Source organism: Acomys minous, assembly GCF_964271855.1.
Source record: "Acomys minous genome assembly, chromosome: 9".
In the NCBI taxonomy this organism is placed as follows: domain Eukaryota; kingdom Metazoa; phylum Chordata; class Mammalia; order Rodentia; family Muridae; genus Acomys; species Acomys minous.
In genome coordinates, this window is record NC_140490.1 from 47,903,518 (window position 1) to 47,929,842 (window position 26,325).

A 26,325-nucleotide genomic window follows, 5' to 3' on the forward strand; every position below is an offset into this window, starting at 1 on the left:
TTTAATTGAGGGGAAACGTGGGCAGCACCAGCCCATGGGCAGGCATGCTGGACTGAATGAAAAGGAAAAAGCTGGATGGGTACCAGCCTCCATCTTTCTCTGCTTCCTGACTGTGGCTGCAAAGTGACCCAGCGCCTCCTGCTCCTGTTACTGACACTTCTTGGCATGATGGGCTGTGCCTCAAATGATAAGCACCCCCCCTCCCCAAAAGCCCTTCCCCTCCCTTAAGTTGGTTTTTATCAGGCATTTTGTTACATCAATGAGAAAAATAACTAATGGATTCGCAAGCCCAGCAGGTAACTGGGGACACTGCCACCGTACAAGATAAGGGAACAGAAGTGCAGACAGAGCAGGCGACAGGCCCGAACTACAGACCAAACAAAAGGCAGATGCCCCCATGGAAGTGACCCAGGCTCCTCAAAGACACTGCCTCTTCCTCCATAGCTTTCCCAGGTACTACACCAACCTACAGCATTACCCAGAGTCCCCAGGAATTCAGAGTACAGCGAACTCTGGGCAAGAGGGGTAAACAGGGTAAACCCTCTCGTTTTCTTCCTCTACTTCCTGGGCAGAAAGAGAATGAGCATCGTTAGGGATCCATCTGCACAGAGCATGGTCGGCCAATGTGCTGTGCGAGCTGAAGGGGCATCGGTCCAACTAGCGTGCTTGGTTCCCTTCTCTGCTTTTTAGTTAACGGAAAAAACACAAAACCTAAAGCCCTGACTTTCCTCTCCTAATATTAAGAGATTTATCCTGGCAGTTTATCAACACTCAAGCCAAAGCCCCCTTCTTTCCTCAAAGACATCGTCCCTGCCCACAGAACTGAGACAAGACTTCTTCTCCTTTTATTCCAATTACCCATTCCCACATCCCCAAGGAGGGGTTGGGATGGGGACAAGGACAGTGATTGACAGTTCCTACACACTCCTGGTCACACACCTCAACAGCATGTTGAAGGGGAGTTATCTTGTACCAGGTAGGACTGAGTTTCGCCTTAGATGACATAACAGGGCCCCGAGATTCTGTGTATTTCCATTTGGAAATAGATAAACCTCTTGTCACTTGCAGGAGGGTGTGAGAGGTCTCTGTTGGGCATTTAAAGTGGAAGAAAGTTTCAGAAATGTGATGGAAGCTGCCGCCTAGCACAAGGTAAAGTGATGAAAGAGAATATTTTTTCAGTTCACTTTCATCCCTGGTTTCTGTTCACACCTCCTCCGGGCAGCCTTTAATGATCTGGTCTTCCCCCCAGACTGTATCCTTTGAGTGTCTCTTAATCAAAGCATCCTTGACTCTGAATAGTAATGTAGGCAGAGCAAAGATGCCAGAGGATTAGGATCTGAGGTCGCCTGCACCCAGGACCATGCTCAGGGCTGGGATGCTAAAGTATTTCTTGTCTTGTGGAGCTGACCTTGTCCAACTGTCAGGAAAACAAGACAGAAAAACAAAGCAAGACAAAAATACCCAATTCAAAACTTATCATAGAGAGGTTCCTGATCTATATGGATGGTATGTATTTGTAATGGCCTGTGTTCTTTCTCAAAATTTCCTTTAAAGTATAAAAGAAATAGCTTTATTTAATATAGTACACAATACAGTACATTTTATATGGGATAGTCATTCCGTGTCTATATTTAGGGGGAAAACTTAATTGATTAATTAGTAAGTATCTCACATGATCCTCCCACTCCAGTCTCCCAGCTGTGGGGACCATAGGCGTGGACCACCACAGCTGCCTCAGGGAATGACATTACTTCAGATTTTAAGAAAGAATCCGTACCATTCATGTGTCTCCTTTATCATCCTACTTACTAATTACCCCACTTCAAGTGAAATAAATTGCCAGCTAATTTTTCCAGGAGACCTTTGCCTCAATAAATGATTGGAAACAATCTGCTGTATTAGAAAGCATTTGTCTAAATGCCAAATAATTTAATTTTGTCTCCTCCCAATTTTATTTAGCCTTTCCCCTTACCTTCCAGGACATTTCTTTCTCTTTTGTGTGTATATGCGCACGTGGTGTGTGTGCACATACGTGTTACGGTTTGCGAATGTGTGGGTGTACATACACGTGCTTTTGCACTTAGAGGTATGAGGTTGAGATGGTGTCTTCCCTGGACACTGTCCACCTTATGTACCGAGGAGGGATCTGTTGCTGAGCCCACGGCTCAGAGATTCCCTATCTCTGTGTCCAGTGTTGGGATTACAGGCCTGGCTTTTAAATCTGCTCTATGGGTCTGAACCCAGTCCTTCTGTTTGTACAGGAAGCACTTTACCCTTTGAGTCATCTTCTCAGCCCCTTCCCCCCTCTCACACACGCAGTATTGTTTGTTACCTTTTGAATGTGTGAGGTTCAAATGACTGGCTTTTCCTTTTTATTTAGATACCCATTATCTACTGGATTTTAACTTTATTTTGTGTACTTACCGGCTTTTTATTAGTGGACAGAGGCCTTAAGAAAATGTCTGTAGCCACTTACTGTCCAGGACATACTGAAACAAAGTTGCTGGAGACAATGCAAAGAATTTGCCATAGAAATTAGGTTTATGTGGCCCAGAAACCAACTGAAAGGGCTTAAGATGAAACCAGAGGTGCATCTGAGACTAGATGTGGGGGGGGGGGACTCTAACCCACCCCAGATTTTCTTTAAGTAATCTCTCCTTCCAGTTTATTCAGGCCACTTTTGTTTTCATCATGTTCAGGGGTTGACACAGCCAATATATTTCAAGTTCACACAGTATTTTCTGTCCTGTGTCATGTACTAGGAGGCACAGGCCCCAAAATACCCAGTGTTCTAGAAGCGACACACATCTTTCCTGGGGAGAGAGGTGTTGAAGTCTCCTCTTGCCCAAGGCTTTTCTCAGCTCCCCAAAGCCTGGCAGCATTTAAAACAGGTCAGAGGAGCTGCATGCACGCACATGAGTACTACTGCATATTCAATATAGCTCACCCTGTTAGAATTTAATGTTAGATGAGCAATGAATAGATTTTTAAAGATAATTATGTATCGTCCAGTGTAGCTCGTACAGTATTTGTGAAACACTGATACTAAAAAAGTTTCTCCATTTGGAATTCATATTTAATGGGTAGCCTCCGTTTTTATCTCTCAGACTGAAATCTTAAACAAAAATGGAGTGAAAAAATTATTGTAGACAGCTTAAAGTTTGCCACATGGGTCACACAATATATATCTGGCTTTTATTTGTGTTTTCTTTTCTTTTCTGGTAGAGTTTGCTTTCTGTTTTTTGTTTTATTTGGTGTGTGTGGGGGGGGAGGTGGGGGGGGGCAGAGTCTCATGTAACCCAGGCTGGACTCAAATTAGATACGTAGCTGAGGCTAGCTTTGAACTCCTGATCCTCCTGTGTCAATCTTCTGCTTGTCGGGATGAAGGTGTGTGCCAGCACTCCCAGCTTAAAGAAAATTATTAACTTTCTGTTTTGGATCCTACATTTTTTGAAAACTCTTTTTAAAAATGCATGTGTGCCTAACGCGTGTGGAAGAAACCTGTGCAGCAGTACACATATGACAATTGGAGGATGACTTTATGGGGTCAGTTTTCTCCTTCCGCCTTTATGTGGGTCCTGGGGACTGAATTCAGGTTGCCAGATTTGTACGGCCTTTACCTACTGAGCCATCTCTCCAAGCCAAAAGCTCTTTTTAAGAAAGTGTCCTGGGTTCTATTGTCGGCACTTGCTTCCACCCTAAGAGGCCTATTAGTTAGGGATGGTCAGAGGTCAGGTGATACAGTGAGGTCAGAGGTCAGATGTGGCCTTGCTCCATCATTGACTTAACCTGCAACAAGCTTCAGAGAAAGCTGCAGTGGCCAAATGCAGTGAGTGACTCTTCCTAACAGTAAAAATCCACAGCACCTAGTCCCTTTCAATGCATGCTAACTGAGCACGCTCATGCTACCTTTGATAATTACTTCAATAATATAGTTATACATTAAAACAAAACAGGGCCTGCCTGCCTCTGACTGAGGTTGTGATCACTCCCAAAGGAAGGAGGAGGCATCCGAAGGAAGTGGGAGTCAGATTTTGGAAAATGAATGTTGACGGTGGGGTTAAGTGAACCACAGAAAGACCAGTAATGACTTCAGGTTGTGGCCCTACCTCCATTGACACCGTTAACTTCTCCACAGTCTCCAGGAGGCCTGTGTGAGCCTGCCGACAGCTGCTCCAGCCGGCTGACCGCGCGTTCCAGTCTCTCAATAAGTCCCAGCATGTCCGCCATTCTAGAAGGAAGTGGACACAGAGATGTGTGAGCATCACTGAGGACCAGCAGACTGACATCATCCCACAGGACAGTGAGAGAGAAGATAAACATCACCAAAGAGCAGCTTTCATCACCTTCCTGTCATGAAAATACAAGAAACTGAAAAAGAGCTTACACCAAAAGAAAATTATATTGGGCTTATCTTCTACTCAGTTTAATATTATTAATTATATTAATATAATAAATTTTAATTATTATTATTATCATTATTATTATTATTATTATATTTTTATTATTGCAAGGATCTGTGTATTCCTGGCTGTCCTGGAACTCACTTTGTAGACCAGGCAGACTTCAAACTCACAGAGATCCACCTGCCTCTGCCTCCTCAGTGCTAGGATTAAAGGCATGCGCCACCATGCCTGGCATGATTTCTTTTTATATATGTGTGTAAAACCCTAGACACAAACATTACCAAGCTCTCCATTATTCCTAGCTGCCTGCTTACATGCTTCCAATATTGCTGCCTGGTGCCATTTTTGTACAGGACTTACCTAAAAGCCACAAATGCATAACCTCAACTTAATATCACAAATGCTTGCGAGGCTAAGTGATGGGAACACGTTTTAACTAGTTCCAGTAACTGTGTCAGTGTGAATGCCCAGGGCAGCTCTGAACCCATTGATAATCCTTGTCCACCTGACTGTACGAAATTGTGAGCTTATAGAATTGTACATTTGTTTAGCAAGCAAGGAGATACCATCACCTCTGAGTATTAATTATTATCAGTTTGTTTCAGTGTTTCCATTGTGAAATTATCTTAAATCATAACAATTCTGATCTGTGGAGGTTCTAGTTTAAAATGTTGAAGGTGGCTATTTTCTTCATGGAGGCTGCCGACTACTTTCAGGCACATGTCAGCGTCAAATGGGCTGGTTTTTGGAGGCCAGGTCTTAACTTATCTGTTATTCTGGCTGGAACAGAGATGGACGCTGACCGAGGCACTTGGGGATGAAGATGGGGTCACACATCCATCCTTCTCTGTTTCCAAACACTTATTAAACCGAGTGTAGGTAGCGTTGACTAGTCCTGGATTTCACACACACAGTCCTCTGAGCCCTGAATCCAGTTACCTTGGTGCTGCCTGGAAGCCGTATCACAAGACCCTCACTTACAGTGACTGCCTTTGGTAAAAAATCCGCTGCCCCAGGCAGGGCCTATGGTTCCCTCCACTCTTAGGACCTTCCCAAGCATCACTCTGAGCAAAGGAAGGGCAGTAATATGCTTCCGAATCCCAGACACAGGATTCGTGCCCTGGAGCACGGGTGAGCTGCATCACCGTGGGATGTGTGAATATTTCAGCTCTTCCCTGGAAGCCAGGAGAATGTGTGTCTCTGCATTTTTTTTTCCAGCTTACACACGATGACGACGATACAGGTCACCACAGTTTACAAGAGCAAGGTTAACCACATCTAACAGCACGCCTAGCCTTGTACTCCGGCACCCAAATATCAGTAGTCAGAGATGGAGGCAGAAACTCTTGGTCTATTTTGGAAACGCATCGCTCTGGAAGCTGCCAGCAGCAGCTCTCTCAAAATATAGAGCAGTACTCTCTGCACAGCTGAATCCAGCATCTAATCCCAAGGGGCTGCAAAATTAGAAATTTCTCAGCTATTCTTTTCTGCTTCGCGTCAGAGCTTCTGATTCCATTGCAATTGAAGGGGTGGGGGTTGGGGGGGGGAGATTTAATCAAATCCTTCACATAATCCCCTTGCAGGGGGAACCGGGTATCTCGTAGGTGGGCGAGGGCCATCTGAGGAATGAAGGAAGCCCCTCAAGTCTTTTCATAGCTGCCCATCTGTTCAGTTATCTCAGCTCCCTGTTACTCAAACTTGCCAAGTGTTACCACCATGGACCTAGTCTATGATAAGAGGGAAATGCATCTGTTTTGTTAGCTAGCCAGCTTCCCAGACCACCTCTGGCTCTCCCCCATCAAGGCCAGCTGTTTTTGGGAGAGCCTGTTACATTTCACACTTAGGCCTGCCTTCCCTGCCCTTGGCTTAATCAGCCTCCCCAACTGGCTCCAATCTCAAAGCTATCAAACGGTGAGTGTCACACACATTGAAAAGACAACAGGACTCAGTCTATCAACTGCAAGCTGAGGGCAGATTGCTGTGGAATGTGGCCTAAAAGCTGCTCAGATGCCACTGCACGTAAAATCAGAAAGGCTTGTCTACAGCCTCTAATGGGATCAAAACTGTTCATGGGAGGAGGCTGGAAAGATACCTCTAGGTTTAAAAATGTGGAGCAGCTTGGAAGAGATGCCTAACAACGAGCAAAAGGAAGGACACAGCAGGATCCACGTTAGTACTGCCAGGGCAGGCAACTGGTGGAGTCTGAGGTAGCCACGCATTCCACCCGAACTTTCTCAATTGTTCTACATTTAACCTCAGCTGCTGTCCAGACCTTCAAGGATAAGCCAAGAACCCAGTCATAGATTCTCCACATTCCAGGCCATTTGCCCTGGCGCTTCAAAACGCACTTAGCCAACTTTTGACAGGAGTCGGGAATTAAGAAACGGGCTGAGGGGAGGCACAGAGTTGCCACAGCAAGTGGAAACTTCAGGGTCTCCCGAGGAATGGGTCTGGCCAAGGGACGCAGACACAAGAGTTTGATCAGGAGGCCAATGGGGGCGGGGTGAGGGGGCCCAAGCTTGCTGGATGACACACGGCGTAAGGATCAGTGGTGGAGCGGGAGGCCAGATTTACAACCGAAGAATGAGGAGTCTGGTTCAGATGCGGCAGCTCAAACACGCCTCTCTAAAATTCGAGCCATCTTGTCCATGTACAAGGGACCCGACAGGAGAGTCTCTACTGCCTATAGGACATCAGAGCCGAGGGGGCGGTGTCAGAGGAAAATGTCACGTTCCAACATTTCATGTTTTTAAAGCTTAAAATTGACATTGTATGAATATTTTGCCTTCATGTATGTCTATGCACCATGTGTATGCCTGATGCACACAGAAGGCAGAAAAAGACATTGGATCCCCTAAGACTGGAGTTACGGACAATTGTGAGTTGTCATGTGGGTGTTGAGAATCGAACCCCAGTCCTCTGGAAGAGCAGCCAGTGCTCTTAATCATTGAACCATCTTTCTAGCTCCTTGAAGATTTATTTTAAGAAACTATTTGAGGATAATTTTTGTCTTAAAAAGCCAAACGAACCAAACAAACAAAATAGAGTCTCAATAAATATGTAGGCCCTGTTAGCTTGGCCTTGAACTAGCATTGTAGCCAAGGCTGGCTTTGATCAGCTGAAGTTATTACAGGTACACACCACTTAGCCTATATTTGGGATTGATCTAAACTCCGTATGCATTAATTTTTGAAGTATCTCCTGAGATTAGCAATAGTGGCAAGCCCATCTCTGTGCGTCCTTGCATTTCCTGTTTAAACTTTCCCTTCACCTTTTCTTTTTCCATCCTATTATTTTTTTCCTGTTAGTTGACGTAGCACAGTTACAGGACACAGTACAGGAACTCAGTATTGTGCCACCGTTGAATCAGGGCTGCTAGCATTTCCATCCAGGCACACGGTAGTCATCTTTTTTGTGTGTTTTGGGTCTCCAGGCTCCCCTCTTGGTTCTTCATGAGCTATCCAACAAGACGCAGTTATGAACACTAACCCTCATTCTTCCTCACACATGTCCATGCCTGTATGCAACCGCTCTACCCCTCCCCCACGCTTCCTAGCTTCTAGTCACCACCCTTCTGCCCTCTCCTTCTCTGAGAGCAATGGTTTTAGCTTCCACACGGGTCTGAGAACATGGGGTTCTGTCGTGTGGTGGTCCTCGCTTCTTTCACTTGATATAACTTCTTCCTATCTAACCCATTTTGGCACAGATGGTGGGACGGTTATTCCTTTAGCAGCTGAATAATATTCATTAACTGCATGCCTTCCCATGTTCTTTATTCACTCGCCTGTGAGTATATGCCTTTGTTGACTCCATATCTTGCCTCATTTTCCTTTTGTAAAGTTTGATTTTTGCCTTTATCAAGGTGAGATGTACATAGAATCAAAAAGGTGTTATGTGATGTAAATATGGTGTACTATTTAGATCAGGTTAAACTTACCCACATCTTCAAACACTCATTCCTTCACGGCACAAACATTGACTATTTTTCTCCCACCTTTTTGCAAAATCCAGCATTTGGCTCTTACAAAAACCACAATATCTCCCTGCCCATATCATTTCATTTTGAGAGATAAATATTTTCAATTACTGTGGTCATTTCTTTAGGCAATTATCTCTTCCAAGTAACATGGTTTCATCTCTAAGTCGTGTCTGGTTTTCTCCCATTTTAAGGCATTACCCACTGAGTTCCACCAGTGCACATCTGCTTGTTAACTTTATTTGTCTGTTCATTTGAGCCAGAGTCACTTTACATAGGCCAGGCTTGTCTGACACAACATAGTCCATGATGGCTTCCAATGCACAACCTTTCTGGCTCTGCTTTCCTAGTACTGAGATTAAAGGTGTGTATCAGCCCCGCAAGCCCGCGTCCCCCATGTCTCATCTTTTTAATGGTGTGCTGCCATAATTTACAGAGAGTCATATCTGACTCGCAAAGTCCACTGTGATTATTTGTTGGCTCATCTGGTTTCCTAAAACCATTGTTAATAGCTTCTTGGTTTTCCTACCTCCACCCCTTTTCTTTTTTCCTTTCTCACTCTACCCTTTTTTTTCTTTTTCTTTCCATTTCTTTGTCTTTTTTAAGAGTCTTGATATGTAGCCCAGGCTAGCCTCAGATTTGCAGTCGTCCTCCTCAGTTTCCTGAGGAATGAGATTATAGGTGTGTGCCGCCACATGTGGACCAGCTGGTGGTTTTGTATGCACTTAAAAACGACCCATCTTTCTGTTCTTCTTCCGGTTGAGAGTCTCCATTCGACAGAGCCCAGCAAGATGGAACATCTCTGTGTGTTCCTTCCAGGGTGGGTCCTTCTCTCATCTGAATGGTTGTCCTGTAGGCATGCTGTTCATCTGTAGGCCTGGCATCTCCTGCCACCTTCTCCTATGATGTTCCCTCCTTTCTTCTTATGCTGTATGGTCTCTTTGTCTCTGATTTTATAAATAAAAAACTGGATTTCAAATCTTTCCTGTAACCCCTGTGTGCACTCATCGACTACACTGCAACCATAAAGAGACCTAGAAGAAAGAAATATTTTCTATAACCAGTGTGTGTTCTCCTCTCAAATGTATTGTGACAATAAAGAGACCTAGAATAAAGAACTACTTCCTGTAACCAGTGTTTGCTCTCCCGTAGACTGTACTGCAACAACAGAGACCCATAATAAAGAAATATTTTCCTAGGAGAAAAGACCACTACTGCTGTTTTCTGCTCACTCATCTTCTGCAAAGCCCATTCTCAAAGTACTGATACTTGGTCCCTAATAGGTCGGATTCTATGTTCACGGTGCATTTTATGTGTAAAACACCTAAAGAGAAAGGATTTTTATGCCATTTCCATATCAAATTACTGTAAAAGAAGAGTTCTCACACTTTTGGGCATTTCATAGTGCCTCCATGCTTGTGCTCATGTTTAGCTGGGAAAGCACAGAGGGACCTTGATGTTGGACTCACGCACCCCAATTGGTCCTCTGGCTCTTGTTAGCTGGGGGACTCTGGTGGCTAAATCTTTACTGTGAATATGCTGGATTTGGAATCACCAGGAGATATACAACTCTTGACATATCTGTGAGGGAATTTCCAGAGGGGCTTAATTGAACAGCGAATACTCACTCTGATATGGGTGGCACCACCCAATGGACTGAGTCCTCAACTGAATAAAAAGGAAAGAGCGTGCTGAGCACCAGAGGGCCTCTCCCTCTGCTTCCTGACCCATTCACATGTGAGCATGCTGCCGCACACTGCTGCGTCCAAGCTTCCTGGGCCACAGTGAACTGTACTCTCTCAAATTAAGAGCCAAAACCAAAAACCAAAAACCAAAACCAAAACCCCTTCATCACACAAGTGCTTTCTATCAGTTACTTCATAACAGCAATGTGGAAAGTAACTAAAAATCAAGGAGCTCTGGGGAAAGTGCTTAACTTTGCTTTACTAAAGACACAGCGCCTGGAACATTCATAGTGATAAAAAGGGCAGCCAAGATTAGTAGGACGGTCCATGTCACAGAGGCAAGAGTTACGATATGTGGAATATGAAGGGGTCACTGGGAAAATTTGGCCAGTGGAAAATATTTTTAATATTTCATTTTTTCTTGTTTCTTTACTTATTCCTCTAATATATCTACCACCCAAGTTCTAACAGCCCTGATCCTGCTTAGCTCTGACAGCAGATAAGATCAGGCAGCAGCTTCAGAGTGGTACATCTATAGACTTTTTCCAACATTAAAAAGTTTCATATATATGTACACACACACACACACACACACACACACACACACACACACACACACACACGCCTTTTGTTTGCATGCATGTATCCAGTGTCCACATAAGTCAGAAGAGGGTGTCAGATCTGCTGGAACTGGAGTTACAGATGGCTGTGAGCCATTATGTGGGTCCTAGGAGTTGAACTCTGGAAGAGTAGCCAGTGTTCTAAACTGCTGAGTCATCTCTCCAGTCCCTTTGTCAAACATTTCTAAGCAAGATTTTCTCTATTAATGTGTATTGATTACTACAAAACAGAGTAATTAGATTTTTAATCACATGTTTTCCTCCTAAATATTTTTATAGTAAATCTTTAAGATTTAAATAGTACTTCATAGGGAGTACTCCCTATGCGAGATGGCTCAGTAGGTAAAATACATGCCTTGCACAGAAGGGGAGCTGAATTAAGCCCTCAGAAACTACATTAAAGAAATCCAGGTGTGGTGGGTGGCATGCACTTGTAATCCAAGCTCTAGAGAGCTGGAGCCAAGCTGATGCCTGGGACTCACTGGCTAGATAGCCCTACGGGGGGAATTCCAGGCCAATGAGAGACTTTGTCTCAGAAAACAGTGGGTGACATCTGAGGAATGACACCAAAGTTTATCCCCTGACCTCCAAATGCACCTGCACTCATGTGTATCTGCACACAGGAACACACACACACACACACACACACACACACACACACACACACACACACACACACCACACAAAGAATTCAAGTCATCTCTTAGGATAATTTTGGAGCAGACTCCTCCATCTTCCCTGGCCGTTTACCCAAACTTTCCCATGCTCAGTGGACCAGTGCTAAGGATAGCTTTTATGGCTACTCTGAACACCGGCACCCCACAGCAACATGCAAATGGTACCACCCCGAGTAACAGAATTACATTCCGGAATGTACCCTTAGCAGCTGTAGAACACACTGTCCAGTGAAAGCACTCCATGTGTTGCCTTTTCCCTCGGCACATGTCTTCCCTACCTCTCAAGAGGCTGGGTGGCATGCTTTGCCTGAGCTGAGGCTGATCTCACGCTGCCTCTGTCCTCCCACCGAGTCCAGCATGGTGCCATACACCTAGAGAAGGCTATAAATATTTTTGATTGACTAATGAATTGGCTTCCACTCTCTGCCTTTTCCTTGCTGCCTACTCTCTGGCGTGGTCCCAGATCAGGCTGGAAGCCAGAGTTTCACAGGAGAAATCTCTATTTAAAAGTGGGTGCTAGATTCGTCATTCCGGTTTTGAACCACAGTGGTTTCCATGGTTTAAAGTATTGTTTGCTCTCACCAAAGGCAAGCTCTGCGTCCTCCATGGCTTTTTTGTTTTTACGTTAGGATTTCAATAATATAGATATAGATATAGATATAGATATAGATATAGATATAGATATAGATATAGATAGAAAAAGAGAGAAAGATTTCATGCTGTTCAAAGTGGTTTGTAAAATCTTCACCCAGTTCCTAAAATGAGTAAAGAAGACAATTACTTTGATAATGTTTTTCCTTTCATAAAAGAGAGTGAGGTCTTCAGGGTTTCCTGATAGCCAGCTCAATGTTCCCCTTCTGAGGTCAAAGACAGTGAGGCAAATGTGGTGAGAGATAATCTGGTGTGTGTGTGTGTGTGTGTGTGTGTGTGTGTGTGTGTGTGTGTATGTGTGAATATGGGGGCCAGGGTTTACCCTCAGGTGTCATCCCTCAGGAGATGTACACTTCACTTTTCTGTGTGTTGGGTGTGTGGTTGTGTGCCCATGCCATTTATGAAGACAGAGGAAGTGGCTGGGCATGCTGCTCTATCACTCCCCACTTTACTCGTTGAGGCACATGAACCTGGAGTTAGGCTGGTAGCCAGCAAGCCCCTGTTTCCATCCCACAGTGTGAGGTTATGGATGTACATGCCTGGCCATCCATCTTATTTATTTATTTATTTATTTATTTATTTATTTATTTATTTATTTTTGTTGCAAGGTTTCTCTGTGTAGCCATTGTAGACCAGGCTGGACTTGATCTCACAGAGATTCACCTGCCTCTGCCTCCTGAGTGTTGGGATTATAGGCATGCGCCATCACATTCACCAAGCCCATTTTTTAACATGCCTGCTGGGGATTTGAAGACAGTCTTCAGAGCTTGCATAGCAAGCACTCTGGCTCACTGAACTATCCCCATAGCCTCCACATTGCATTTTGTTTATTTGTTTGTTTGTTTGAGACAGGGTTTCTCTGTTACACAGAGACATGGCTGTCCTGGACTCTCTTTGTAGACCAAGCTGGTCTCGAACTCACAGAGATCCACCTCCCTCTGCCTCCCAAGTGCTGGGATTAAAGGCATGTGTCACCACACACGGATCCACAATGCATTCTTAAGACAGAGTCTCTAACTTGGCCCAGAGCTCGTGGGTTGGGCTAGGCTGACTGGCCAGCAGGCCCCAGAGTTCCACCTATCTCTACCTTGCCAGCTCTGGGGTAGGTTACAAACACATGCCACCCAGCTTAGCTTTTCTTTGTGGGTTCGGAGAATTAAATTCAGGTCTCACACTTTACAGATGGAGTCACCTCCCCAGCCCTGTGGTGATTCCTTGGGGGACATTCAAATCCATAGGTTTCTGTGCTCATGAGCTTAAGATTAAACCTGAAATAGACATGCAGTGGCAGGAAGCTAAAGCCTTTCTCTGTAAAAATCAAGTCACAGTCAACGAACTTCTCTACAAGTATACCAAAAATAAATAAATAAATAAATAAAATATCTGGTTAACTATGAAGCCATTCCGTCTGGATTCGCTTCTCCTAGGCATGGGCACATCGGGGGAAGTCGTCTTGTGCTTCGTTGTTAACTGACTCCCCACCATCATTGTATTTTTGTTCATTCATGCTTGATGGGCCCACTAAATACATCAGTTGTGTTTGGTTTGTCTCCGGCCCCCACTCTCTGCTAGGCACAGTGGTCAAATCTAGAAAGGCAGGTCTGAGATATCTTCTGTAGTGAACAGTGCTGGGAGAGGACAGAGGCCCACCGCGCTCAGTCAGGCAGTGTCACCAAAAGGTGACATTCATGTTAGCAGGGAGCCCACCCTTCGCATAGTTTTCACCTCCACTCTCGTAGAGTGACTTGGGAACCTACTTTTCACCAAACAACAAACACCAGTCACCATTTAGTCTGAGTCTTCAAATGTCATATAAAAATTTGCCTTCTAAGGCTTGGTTCCCCAGCCCAGGGTTCCACTGGGGCGGGGCTGAGTGGAAGGAAGTTGAAGGGACACTGGACAACGCCCCTTCCTGTCTCATCTTTTTGGTATCTACCACTCGTCCCTGCCAGAAGCACCATTCTGTTACAGCGCTGAAGCCGAATGATCATGGACTCAGACCTCTCAAACTGTGAGCCCAAACAAGCCTTTCTTCTTTATAAGTTGCTTGCTGCGGATATTTTAAGACAGTGACAGAAAGTTGACTCATAAAGTGCCCTCTCCCTCCCCCCTTTTTTAGTGTTTTTGAGACAGGGTTTCTCTGTGCAGCTCTGGCTGTCCTGGAACTCCCTCTGTAGACCAGGCTGGCCTCAAACTAAGCAATCCGCTTGCCTCTGCTGGGATTAAAGAGGTGTGCCACCATGCCAGGCTTGCTATTCTCTCTGTTATTTCAAAGACATTTCAATCGATGTAATCAAAATAACAAAGATTAGAGAGTTATATGGGTGAGGGAAAAAGGCACTCCAAAAATTTTATAAAACTATGGAAAACACTGCCGAGATCCAGGGTAGCCTAGGGATTCATCTACTGCCTCAGCTGACGACCCAGGGGTGAGGGAGAAGGTCCACTTCTCAGCGAGACTTTTCTGGTGCCAGATCCAGCACCTGTGGCAGGCTCCCAAGTTGAGAGAGAACCCCAGTACCACGAAGATAGCTCAGGCATTTTTTTTGTTTTTGTTTTTGTTTTTTTTTTCTGTGAGTTACCCCATTCTCCATCCACCTTGTGCTGCTGCTGTTTTGAAGGCTCTAAGTAAGGGTCCTTTCCTGGCACCCGTGCCCCCAAATCAATGCCTTGAAATCTCCTGGGGTCCTACATCCCCCTTAAGGCACCGGCTTCCTGTTTTCTCCACCAATCCTGAGCATAGCACAAGAAGGCAGAGTGCATATAGATATCATCTCACCGGTTGACACTTCCTGCTTGTGACAGGTTTGGTCCCCAAACCAACCCCCATTGGCTTTATAGAGTAAGTCATTCTCTGAACCAGGACCTCTGGCTATACGAAGCTAGGTCTTGTCATGTGCTATAGTGGAAAACGAATTATGAGGATCAGAGAATTGTTGAGGCATAGCCCCTTCAGCAACACACGTATCTGTGGGAAGCTGGAGGTTGGCTAATTTAAGTCTCAGTTTCCCTGTTTTCAATGAATGAATTCAACTCTTCACCACTCACTTACTTGAGGACACAGCAGGGGAATGCATCTTGAGCTGTCTTCTGCACTGCCTGTTATTTTCCACCTCACTGTTTTGTCCTGAGGATAACTCAGACTTGGGAAATTATGCTGCAGCAGGATGGACGTGAAAACTTCCGAAAGAAACTCAGTATCTCAGGTGGAAGAACGGGAGAGTATGGGTGGAACCACAGAGAGTAGAGGGAGCACCCTGATCCTGAAATGTTGCCATCTCGCCCTTGAGTTGTGCACATGTGGGACAAACCCAACGCCCCTGAGAATTGAATACAAACCTGTGCTGGAGCCCAAGACTAAATCCCTAAATAGTGCAAACGTGTAACACAGGGACTTTGAAAATAGAAGTAATGCTGGGACCGTGCACATTGCATGAAACACAAAGCTGAACTGACAGGCTGGAAAAGCAAGCAAATCCAATGAGCCAAACCATTTTCCAAGTGACCCAAGGTCTCTCAAAAGCAAATCTCAAATGTCCAACACTCAAGTAAAAATGGTTGGCATGCAGCCAACCCTGAGAGAAGACAGCCTGCACATGTCAACCACAAGGTGACACAGATGTTGGAATTTCCAGGGACATTTGTAGCTGTTTTAACTGTGCTTGAGATGAAGCTACTTTCTTTGAAATGACTGGAAGCCAGGAGCTCTTACTAAAGTAACAGAAGCTATAAGAAAAGTTTAGAACTGAAAAAAACTACAATAATAAAAGCACACTGGGTAGGCTTGATGGCAGAACGGAGGTGGCTGCGGAAGGTGCCTTGATCTTGATGATACAGATACTGTTTAATCTGAAGGACAGAAAGAAAGAAAGACAGGGAAGAACAAAAAAAAAATGGCATCTGAACAGCCTGTGTGGCCACACTAAGGGTTTAACACTAGTGTTCCTGGAGCCCCATGAGAGCAGAAATAGGCTGAAGAAGAATGTCTGTTTTATGAAACAATAGCATCCTGGCATGGTGGCTCACACCTGTAATCATAGAACTTAGAAAGCAAGCTGAGGCAGGAGGACAGCCATTATTTTGAGTCTATGTTGCATGACATGGTGAGTTCCAAACTAGCCTGGACCATGGAGTATTGAAAAAAGACAAAGAAAAGAAAAAAAGAGAAAAGTACAGTAGCTAAATACTTCACAAACTTAGGATGGAAGGCATACATTTATAGTTGCAAACAATGATAACTAGTTAACACAGACACACACATACATACATACACACATACATATACATACATACATACACATATATACACATACATATACCATACATACATCACACACATATATACAACACACACACACACACACACACACACACACACACACACACACACACAGAGTCCCTCCAGAGAGGAGAAAAATAAAGATGAGCAAGTGAATAATTGCCAACAAAGAAAAGGAAGAGGGAAATAAGGAAGTGTGACAGGCTATGATGCTCCTTCGTTGAGAGATATAATAAGCACCAAGACCGCTAGTCATTAAACATCTTCCTTAAACCAGCAGCACAAGGATTTAGTCAGTACACGGGCTCAGTCACAGCGAGAGATGCTCTCATAGTGAGATCCCTGATGAAACCATTATTAAAGAACAACACATAAACAGGCCCACCTCAGCAGTCACAAATTTCCATTTGTGACTCTGCAAAAGGTCATTTTCTCCTTGAAGTTGTTTCAATTTTGTTTGTCCTGCAGGAGACCATTTTAATTTTATATATACTCTGCTTTAGTGTCTTTTACTGGGTACCCCACCATACTTTTCTGTATCAAAAGTAGTGGCATAAAGGAAGGAGAGACGGCTCAGTGGTTTAAAGCACTGGATGCTCTTCCAAAGGGCTTGGGTTTGATTCCCAGCACCTACATAGTGACTTATAAACATTTGTAACTCCAATCTCAGAGGCTCTGATGCTCTCTTCTGGCCTCTTTGGACACTGCATGCAGATGATGCACTGACACAGGCAGACAAAATGTCCATACACATAAAATAAAAGAAAAAAGGAAAAAGCTATGTAAGCTTAAATTTTTATTAAATGGTCAAAATATTTTTAACAACTCTTCTGACATCATTGTTGCTGTTATGTGGCATCATTATCTCTATTGTGTGACATCATTGTCACTATTATGTGACATGATTGTCTCTATTGTGTGACATCGTTGTTGCTATTATGTGACATTATTGCTGCTATATGCGACAGCATCGTCACTATTATGTGACATTATTGTCACTATTATGACATCATTGTCTCTATTATGTGGCATCATTATCTCTAGTATGATTCCTACAATCCAACTTCTCAAAAAAAATTGTAAAAAAACAAACACTACAAATTTTAACACATAATTACTAAATATAAGTCAAAAGTATTTCATCGGAAATCCCTTTCTTTTGATCAGTCTTAGTATTTATTTCATGAATGTGGACAAGTATACATATTATTAAAGTGAGAAATCTCAAGCAGCAATTTTGTTTGTTTTTACATTAATGTAATACTTAAAGCGATGGAAACAGATGAAAAATGTTGTTACAGAAATGTCACTCAAAACCTCTCTTAGGAATCATTAGAAATGTGGTAAAATATCAAAAATCTTTGAATCCTCAGTGTCAGGATAGATAGGGATGCATAAATCTAGCAAGTAGCATAAATATTATTCCTTCTGGGTTACTTTAGCCACTTACTACTTTTTGTTAGGCTGTTTTTAAATCTTTGTGGATACGAAAAGTAACCTGGAGAATAAAAGGTAGTAGTAGAACATGTAATTATTGATTACAGACATGAGGCACCCTCACAACTGAAGGGCAGGGTATGGGGCACACTCATGAAGAACATATACTTTTATGAGAGTTTGGATTAAGTCTTGAGGGACAAGGTTAGTCACTACAGGAGTAGGCTGTGAGGAAGGCAGGCTACCTCACATGCTTAGCCACCCACCCCGACACTCCCACCCCCCCATGCCCTCCCACCCCGGTGGTCCATTTCTATGTTAGTCACTGACACAGCATGAGGTCCCTGCCAGGTGCGACCACTTGGTCCTAAAGTTCCCTGTAACTAGATCTATGAGACTAAATAATCTCTTTTCTTTGTTACTTACTCAGCCACCCTCAGGTATTTTGTAATAGTGATACAAAATGCGTGGAAAACCACCCCCAAGCCTACACTATCTGAGGGTTTTTGCTTTAGCAAGCCTATTCTAAACACTGTCAATTATTAAAGAGGTTTAACTAGATAATCACTCACTCACTCACCCTTCAGAAAGACATTGGAGGAATCAGCGTCCTAGTCATGAGGCCAGTCTGAAGGTAGAAAGAATGCAGGAAGTGAAGGGCTGTCCAAAACAGGAACTCTGGGTATCCCTGAGGTATCCATCACCTCCCAAAGGTTCCATTCCAAATACAAGTAACTACAGGCCAAGCAACTCAACACATGGCTTTTCATGGACAAATACAATGATTTCCAACCTGAGATTCCACACTCTGGTGAGCTTCAGGTGTAGAGATGAATCAGGCTAAAGCGCATGCTGGTCAATCAGAAAGCCCCGTTTAACTTGGTCCTGGAAAGTGGGATTGGCCTGTGCAATGGTGACTACTGAGTGGGTGCCAGTCTGACGGGGTGCGGCATCACCCGGGAGACAAATCTCTGTTAGGTCTCTGAAGGAGTTTCTAGATTGGGTTAACCGAGGAAGAAAGACTCACCCTCGCTGTGGATGGTACCACCAAGGCAGCGAAAGAAAGCCAGCTGAGGACCAGCATTAATCAAACTCTCCCTGCCTCCCAGTTGAGCACTCAGTGTGACCATCTGCCCCCTGCTCCTCCCCGACATGCCATCCCCACCACGATAGACTGCCCCCTCACACTGTGGCCCAAATAAACCTTTCCTTAAGTTATGTTATTCGGGCATTTTATTACAGCAGTGAGACAGGGGAACCAGACAGCCAGTTTTCTTGGTGTGGCCCAGTTTGACTGATTCTTGTTGCTAAAGAGGGAAAAGGGGTTTATCACATAAGAACCAGAGGGTCTACTGTGAATAGACACCGAACAGAAAACAAGATAGGAAATTGGGATGCCGTCCCCAGTATAGATCCTTCGAGATGTGCACGCACAGCTTAGATAACAGCTTCTACTCAGTGGTACTCATTCTTGGCCCCGGGTGACAGCTCCTATCGCACAGCTGTCACTCAAAGCAGAACATACACATATCCAGCGAGTCCCAGAATCTCTCTGGGTTTCCACATGTGACACAAAGTAACAAAGGGGTTATTTTCTCTCCGAATTAAGAGAGAATTTGACACTCCTGCTGCTTGATTGCAGCGTGGACTTTAAATTCTGACCAGCTGGAGGCCAACAGGAGCCCCAGTGCCTCCTTGACTTATCTAGCCAGTGGGCAGGTATGAAAAATTAAAAACTTTGACCATGCTCTCCTTCTCCACTTGTTTGAGAGGTCAGCAAGAAGCCAGGGCAGATGGATGGATGTCTAGTTAGTAGCTAGCTAAATTTTTTTTTTTTGGTTATTGTTTTTTGGTTTTTTTATTTTGTTTTGTTTTGTTTGTTTGTCTTTTTGAGACAGGGTTTATCTGTGTAGTCTTGGCTGTCCTGAACTCAAGTTGTAGACCAGGCTGGCCTTGTACTCACAGCAATCTGCCTCCCTCTGCCTCCCCAGGTGCTGGGATTATAGACTTGTACCAGCGCACCTGTCTAGTAGGTGGTTATTATGAACAGGTGTTCCTAATAAGCAAAGGCTCTCCTTCTGCGTCCCACAATGCTCATGCCTCCTCCTCTGTAGGGTTGAATATTGAAAACAGGGGTAAAAGTCTGTCAAATAATTTCTTAGTGAAAGAAGCTATTCTTTTCCCAAGTGAGAGAACTATTTATAAAGGCAAATAAAAGCAAGACTCCTCTAGGTGTAAAATCACAGAACAAAAGGCCTGTCTCATGGGACCGCATTTACTTGATGCACTTCATGCACCAGCCGTCTCCTTCACCACCGCTTGTGAAGTTTGGTGTTTCCATACTTCAGGAAACAGGTGTTACAATTAGGCTCTAAGTAGCCTGAAAGTCAGGGCCTCGGATGTCATCGTGTTAGCTTGGGCTGGGGGCATGAATAAGTGGGGCGTACGTGTCTGTGGACCTGTCACTAAAATCTGTAGCACGGGGCTGGGGAGAAGACTCAGTCAACAGAGTGCTTGCCTTGCAAGCACGAGAACCTGAGCCCAAGGATGTCCAGAACCTATATCAAAAAGCCCAAACATGCTCCAGGTACTGGTAATCTCAGAGTTGGCAAGGCAGAGACAGGTGGGTCCCTGACGCTCTGGGACCAGCCAGCCTAACCTAGTGGGTAAGTTTCAGGCCAACGAGAGACCCTGCCTTAAACCAAAGATGAACGGTGCTTCCGGAACAATATCTGAGGTTGTTTTTTGTTTTTCATATTTGCACACATATGTGGACATGTACCCCATTATACACATGTATACATATGTATACACATGCATACACACACACACACACACACACTGTACACAGTCACTCTTCAGACACATGGGAAAGGTCTTCAAAGCAGCATTCTTGGTAAAGGGACACCATGGGAAACAGCCTATCTGCCTGCAGGCTGGAGAAGGGCCATAGTATTTAGGGAACATTTGTCAAAGCTTATAACACAGCTCCATGTGACAACACAGGCTATTCTTTGTTTAAAGTGCAATGGTGAGCTTTAAGAAAATGAGATTTAGCAGGGCATGGTCGCACATACCTGCACACCCAGGACATGGGAGACAGAGTCAGAAAGATCACAAGTTCAAGGCCAAGTTCAACTCAATAGGTAGCGCAAGGCCACCTTAGGCTACCTGAGATGCCATCTCAGAAAACAAACAAATATAAAAAAAAAACCAAACGAACAAAACAAAAACCCAATGAACCAAATGAACAAAAAGTGACAGAGGGAAAAAAAATGTGAGATTACATATACCTTTAAAAAATATATGAAAAGCTAAAAAGATCTAAATGGCAGTCATTTCAGATCTCATGCACATGCTATAAAATTGTTTAATGGTTAAATCATGATGATTAACACAAAATTCAAGGTTGGGGATGGGGGGGTGAGGGGGGGGGACACCTGGGAAGCAGCATAGGCCAGGAAGCCAAAGGGCGACAGTCTTGTTCTCTAACCTCTGCCCTCTGTTCTCCTTAGCACTCTGTTTGAGATACGACATAGACTCACACTGAAAAGGGTCCAAACCAATCACTTTCTTGTATAGAACTGAGCTCAGAAAGAGCTCAGTGGCTGTGGAGAAAACGGGGGAGGAAGATTGTGAAAGGTAAACATGGCCGTGGGGGTGGGGCGTGGGGGCTGTGGTGAAACAGAGCCTTCTGGACACGATAGGACGGCTGTACCCAGGAACTCACAGCAGCCATGGATGTTGTACGAGACCCTCCGTACAAGATCAAGACAGTCTTCATGCTAGCATGGTGGGGGCTGGGCGCTCATGAGCCCCTATTCCTAAGTGAGGAGCTTTATTGATAGTAGATGGCTTCTAAGGGAGGGAGAGTTAGCTTCCTTTAAGGATAAGGGCTCTGGTCAGCTGACAACACTCCGTGGATGGCGCTACTCCCATGAGTAAATGGACAATACAATTGGAATTCATGGGCTATAAAGAAAAAAGACAACGTTGGTAAAGGGTGGAGGGTGGGGAGGTGAGAAGTTAGGGGCAGGAGTGGGAGGTGAATGTGGTAAAATGTATACCTATATGAAATTCTTAGAAAAGTAATAAAAATATTATATTTAAAAATAAACAAAGAAGCTGGGTGGTGGTGGCCCACACCTTTTATCCCAGCATGAGAGGCAGAGGCAGGTGGATCTCTGAGTTGAAGGCTAGCCTGGTCTATGGAGCAAGTTCCAGGACAGTTAGGGCTACACCGAGAAACCCTGCCTCAAAACAAAATAATAAAATAAAATTGAAGAAAGAAATCCATATCCTTTTTACCTCCCCTGTCCTAAGCAATAACTGCTCTTTTGATAAAGCTTTCTTGGAAACATTTTCCCACAAGTGGATTCACGCAGTATGTGGTCTTTGGTGGCTGGCTTTGTTCACTTAACAGGGTGCTATCAAAGTTTACACATGTGGCGTTGTTACAGCACCACACCCCTTTCTGCATGCACACCCATATGGGAATGTGTGTGGAGGTCAGAGGTCAACCTCAGATGTCTTTTTCAGTCACTCTCCAGCTTATCTTTAGAGAGAGGGCTCTCACTGAATCTGCACCCCAGTGCTGAATTACAGGAGCTGCCACTGCACCCAGCTCTTCATGACTGACTGAGCAGCAGGCACTGAACCATCCCCAGCTCTGCCTTCCATTTTAATAATATCCCATCTCACGGATCCATCAGATTTTCCTACCCATCAGTAGACGGACATTTGTTGTTTCTACCTCAGAGTTGTCACCATTGGTGCATCTATGGACCTCTATGCATAGTTTTTGTTGTTCCTTTTTAAATGTTATTTTTGTATGCAGCACTGAGATTTGACCCAGAGGCCTTGCTCATGATATAGGAATGTTCTTCCACTGAGCTACACTGTCAGCCCTTGTATAGGTTTCTTTTTCCATGGCTGTGTTTACATTTCTCTTGAATATTGACTTACAGTGGAACTGCTAGGTCATACAGTAACTCTGTGTTTAACTCAAGGGACCACGGTCTTTCAAATTAAACACATCATGTTATATTCCCATCAGCAGTTTTTGAGGGCTGCAATGTCTCCACACTCTCACCAACACTTGGGATTATCTGATTTTTTAATTATACTCACACTAATGAGTATGGTATGATATCTCATTGTGGGTTTGATTTGCCATTGCCTGATGGATAAGGATGTTAGGCATCTTTTTATGGCTTTAATGGACATTTATCTGTCTTAATTGGCATGTTTTGATACCAGACCATATTTTTATTAGTAAATTAGAAAGGCTGTTTATATATTGTGGATCTGAATCCCTTATCACATATATGATCTTATATATATATTTTATACACTTTGAGAATTATAATTCTCACAATTCTCTTGTTCTCAAGCCCCACTTCTAAACTTGGCAAGATGTTGACAGTTGCTGCTTCAAATAAAATGGTCATGACTTACATAGACTCAACATCATGCATAACTGATTAATTTAACCTCATAATAAGGATATGTTAGGAGATATTCAAAACAAAATAAAACACCATCATGTCTAAAGCAAGCTAATGTTGGTCTTGTGAGTATTTAATTCCTGCAGAATTCAAGCAGTTGGAGAATCTAGCCACTGAGGCACAAGGCCAAGGTGGGAAGAGGCGCTCTACTGTCAGAGGGACAAACAAGCAAAACCCAAAACTACTGCTTTCCTCTTTCCTTCATCCTTCTTCCTCTAAACTAAGTGTATGTGGGTGATGTGTGTGTGCATGTGTGTGTGTGTGTGCGAGTGTGTGTTACAACGGGTAAATTGTTACTGGCAGAAATGAACTAAACTTTACACTTCATATGCGTTAATACAACGAAACTCGGAGGGAGCACTCCTCTGCATCTTCTCCTTGGCCGCTTTCGACTTACAACAGCCAAGCTGAATGGTTACCAGCCAGCCTGGGGAGTCTCTTATTTACCATCTCGCCTTTTAGCCAGGAAGTAGCGAGCCATGCACACCAACAAGCCAAACAATGTCTTGTCTCAAGGACCAACAGAAAAACCTATTTCCTGATTGCAAGACCAGTTGGTTCATCAGTGTTGTCGTTTCTCACAATCAGCCTTTTTTTTTTCTCTTCATCCTTGTATTATCACTTGATCCTAACTTTATTGCAGATTTTCAGACTTGAGGATTCGTGGAGTAATAAGTCTTTTCTTGAAGGAAAAAAAAAATAGTGCAGTCTTGTCAAGAAAGGATGCTCTAGCTGCAAGCTATTGGTTGGATTATTTCTGCCAGCTTTCAGTATCTGCTTCTAATGTGCTCTCAGCCCAGAGCCATGCAACACCATCGAACTACCCAACCCGTCCCCCCTCCCCTCAGCAGGCTTGTGGTCTAACTGAAACCTCAGCAAACAGAAATCACTCCAAAGATGGTACCTCTGCAACCTTACAGAAAGTGGTCCAGCTGTGTCAGCAAGGCTTCAGAGACAAATCCCTGAGATTCAAAGACAGTGTGGAAGTGCGCACCAGTAACTCAGCACTCAGAAGACTGAGGCATGAGGATTGTGAGTGTGAGGTTGGGTTGGAGTTCCATAGTGAGGTCCTGTCTACCAGCAAATCAAACAGCCAAAAAGCAAATGAAACCAGCACAAGCAGGTGGTAAATGTACAGCGCTAGTTCACCTGTGTCTCTGTTTCTGTCCCTCTGTCTGTCTGTCTGCTCCCTCCCACTCCCCCTGTCAGTCTCTCTAAGCAGTTATGATAAACTAAGTTTCATTCCAAGTTTATTGGGTTTCTACATTCTACCGACTATGTACGCAAAGACTCGGGTCTTGGCTGCTCAATCTTCACTTCCTCTCGGTCTTTCTGGAACCTAATTCTAAATGAACGTCTTGAACGTCCTAAAAATACAGGGTCACTTAAATAACAGATGGATTCCGATATTACAAAATGCACAGCCTCTTTGTGGTGCTGATGAGAATAAATATTCTCCTGTGCATGGGGGACCTTCAGCCTAAAGGTGATGAAAAGGTTGCTGATGTCACAAACAAGCTCCTAAGGGGCAGTCAGAGAGCAGCTGCGGGGTACCATTTTCAGAGCGGTCCCTTCAAAGCCTCAGTTGCGTTTGCATATTTTAGAAGTGACTCATGGCCTCAAGTCAGATTCTGCAGAGAAACCAGGTCCCTTTTCTTCCAGCCTTCCAGCACGTTCTGACAGAGGTAGTATTGGCAAGATCCATTTCAATGACACCCACCAGGAACCCTTGGGAGGCTAAGAGCAGAGCAGTGGAGACCCCTCAAAGTTAGACTGGGCCAGGGTGAGGTGGCTGTCGGCAGGCAGGCCCTCGGATGGCTCTCCAGCCCGGAACTCGCGGTCCTCAGTGGCAGAGCAGCTGGGGCGCTAGGTTTCGCTGACCCAGATGAGGACCGTCCTAGCACCGGAATCCCCACATCCCAAGTCCTCACATCCCTGGTCCTCACTTCCCTTGTCCTCATATCTGGGTGGCCTCAGATCCCTGAATCGGTGTCCCCTTTCTTCCCCGAGTCCTGGCCATCTCCCACCCCACCCGGGGCGCGCAACTTGCGAGCGCCCGGCGCTCAGCCAAGCCCCCCATTCTCCCTGGCCCCCCGCGCTCCAGCCTGACCTGCTGCGGAGCCCAGGTCTTGACTTCGGTGATGCACAGCCGGCTCCGGCCACTTGCGCCCTCCTCCCGCAGGCCCGACGCTCCTCCGCCTCCCCCCCTGCACGGGAGCCCGAGTCGGTCACGCTGCTCTCGGGGAGAGTCGCCCGCGGCTTCCGGCAGCTCCAAATACAGACACGCGCGGGAGGGGCCGGGAGCACTCAGCCGAGGGCGGGGGTGGCAATGAAGGGAGCAGAGAGGAGGCGCAGATGGGCCGTGGGAGAAGAGAGATGGGAAGGGCAGGGGCGATCGCCGCCGGTGCAAGCAGGAAATACCTTAGCCTCCTCCTGCAGGTTTGCAAAGAGGTCTGGAAAGGTCTGGTGGCTCTTGACTGGGGAGGCACAGTGACTCACCCAAAAAGGGATAATGGGGCAAACTCAAATGTTCTCCAACTTGGATAAAGGAGTGGGGTCACATCTATCTAGAAAGATAGGTGTAGATAGATTGTAGATCCAAGGCAATTAATGCTCCCTAAAAATGTTATTCAGAAGTAATTTATATACAGAAACTTTTAAAAGTAATTTCATTATTTAGAAACAAATAGACCTCTGGCCAAGCTGCTTCTGCAATTGTTTACTTGTAGACACTGCTCCTTCTTCTGTATGTATGGTCTATGCTTACAATGCTGGACGCTTTTCTCTCCGGTTAGCATAATTACACAGAGAGCATTGATTTTCGATTGTCATTGGAGGTTATTTCAGTCTGGAATACTGGACGTGATGTTCTTCATTGAACGAATGCTAAGGGGGAAATTGCAGATGACAGAAAGGAGCAGGGTAGGGGAAGGAGAAATGTAATGGCGCATGTTCTTTTTTGTCTAGTTTTTTGAGAGAGTGTTTTGCTAGCCTGGGACTTGCTGTGTACACCAGGCTGTCCTTGAACTCACAGACTTCCTCCTGCCTCTGCCTCCTGAGTGCTGGGATTAAAGATGTGCACCACCG

The 26,325-nt window shown here is 44.7% G+C and overlaps 1 protein-coding gene across 1 annotated transcript in view; it reads right to left on the minus strand.

Moving 5' to 3' along the window:
* Positions 1-25,560, minus strand: part of CAP2 (cyclase associated actin cytoskeleton regulatory protein 2) — a 147,286-nt gene extending 121,726 nt beyond the window's left edge. The window contains exons 1-2 of the mRNA XM_084795089.1: positions 25,349-25,560; positions 4,110-4,231 (exon numbers count right to left, since the gene is read on the minus strand). Coding sequence (XP_084651215.1) covers positions 4,110-4,230 — 121 coding nt within the window. The 5' untranslated portion in view covers position 4,231; positions 25,349-25,560. The remainder of the gene's footprint in view (positions 1-4,109; positions 4,232-25,348) is intronic.
* Positions 25,561-26,325: the final 765 nt, after the last annotated feature.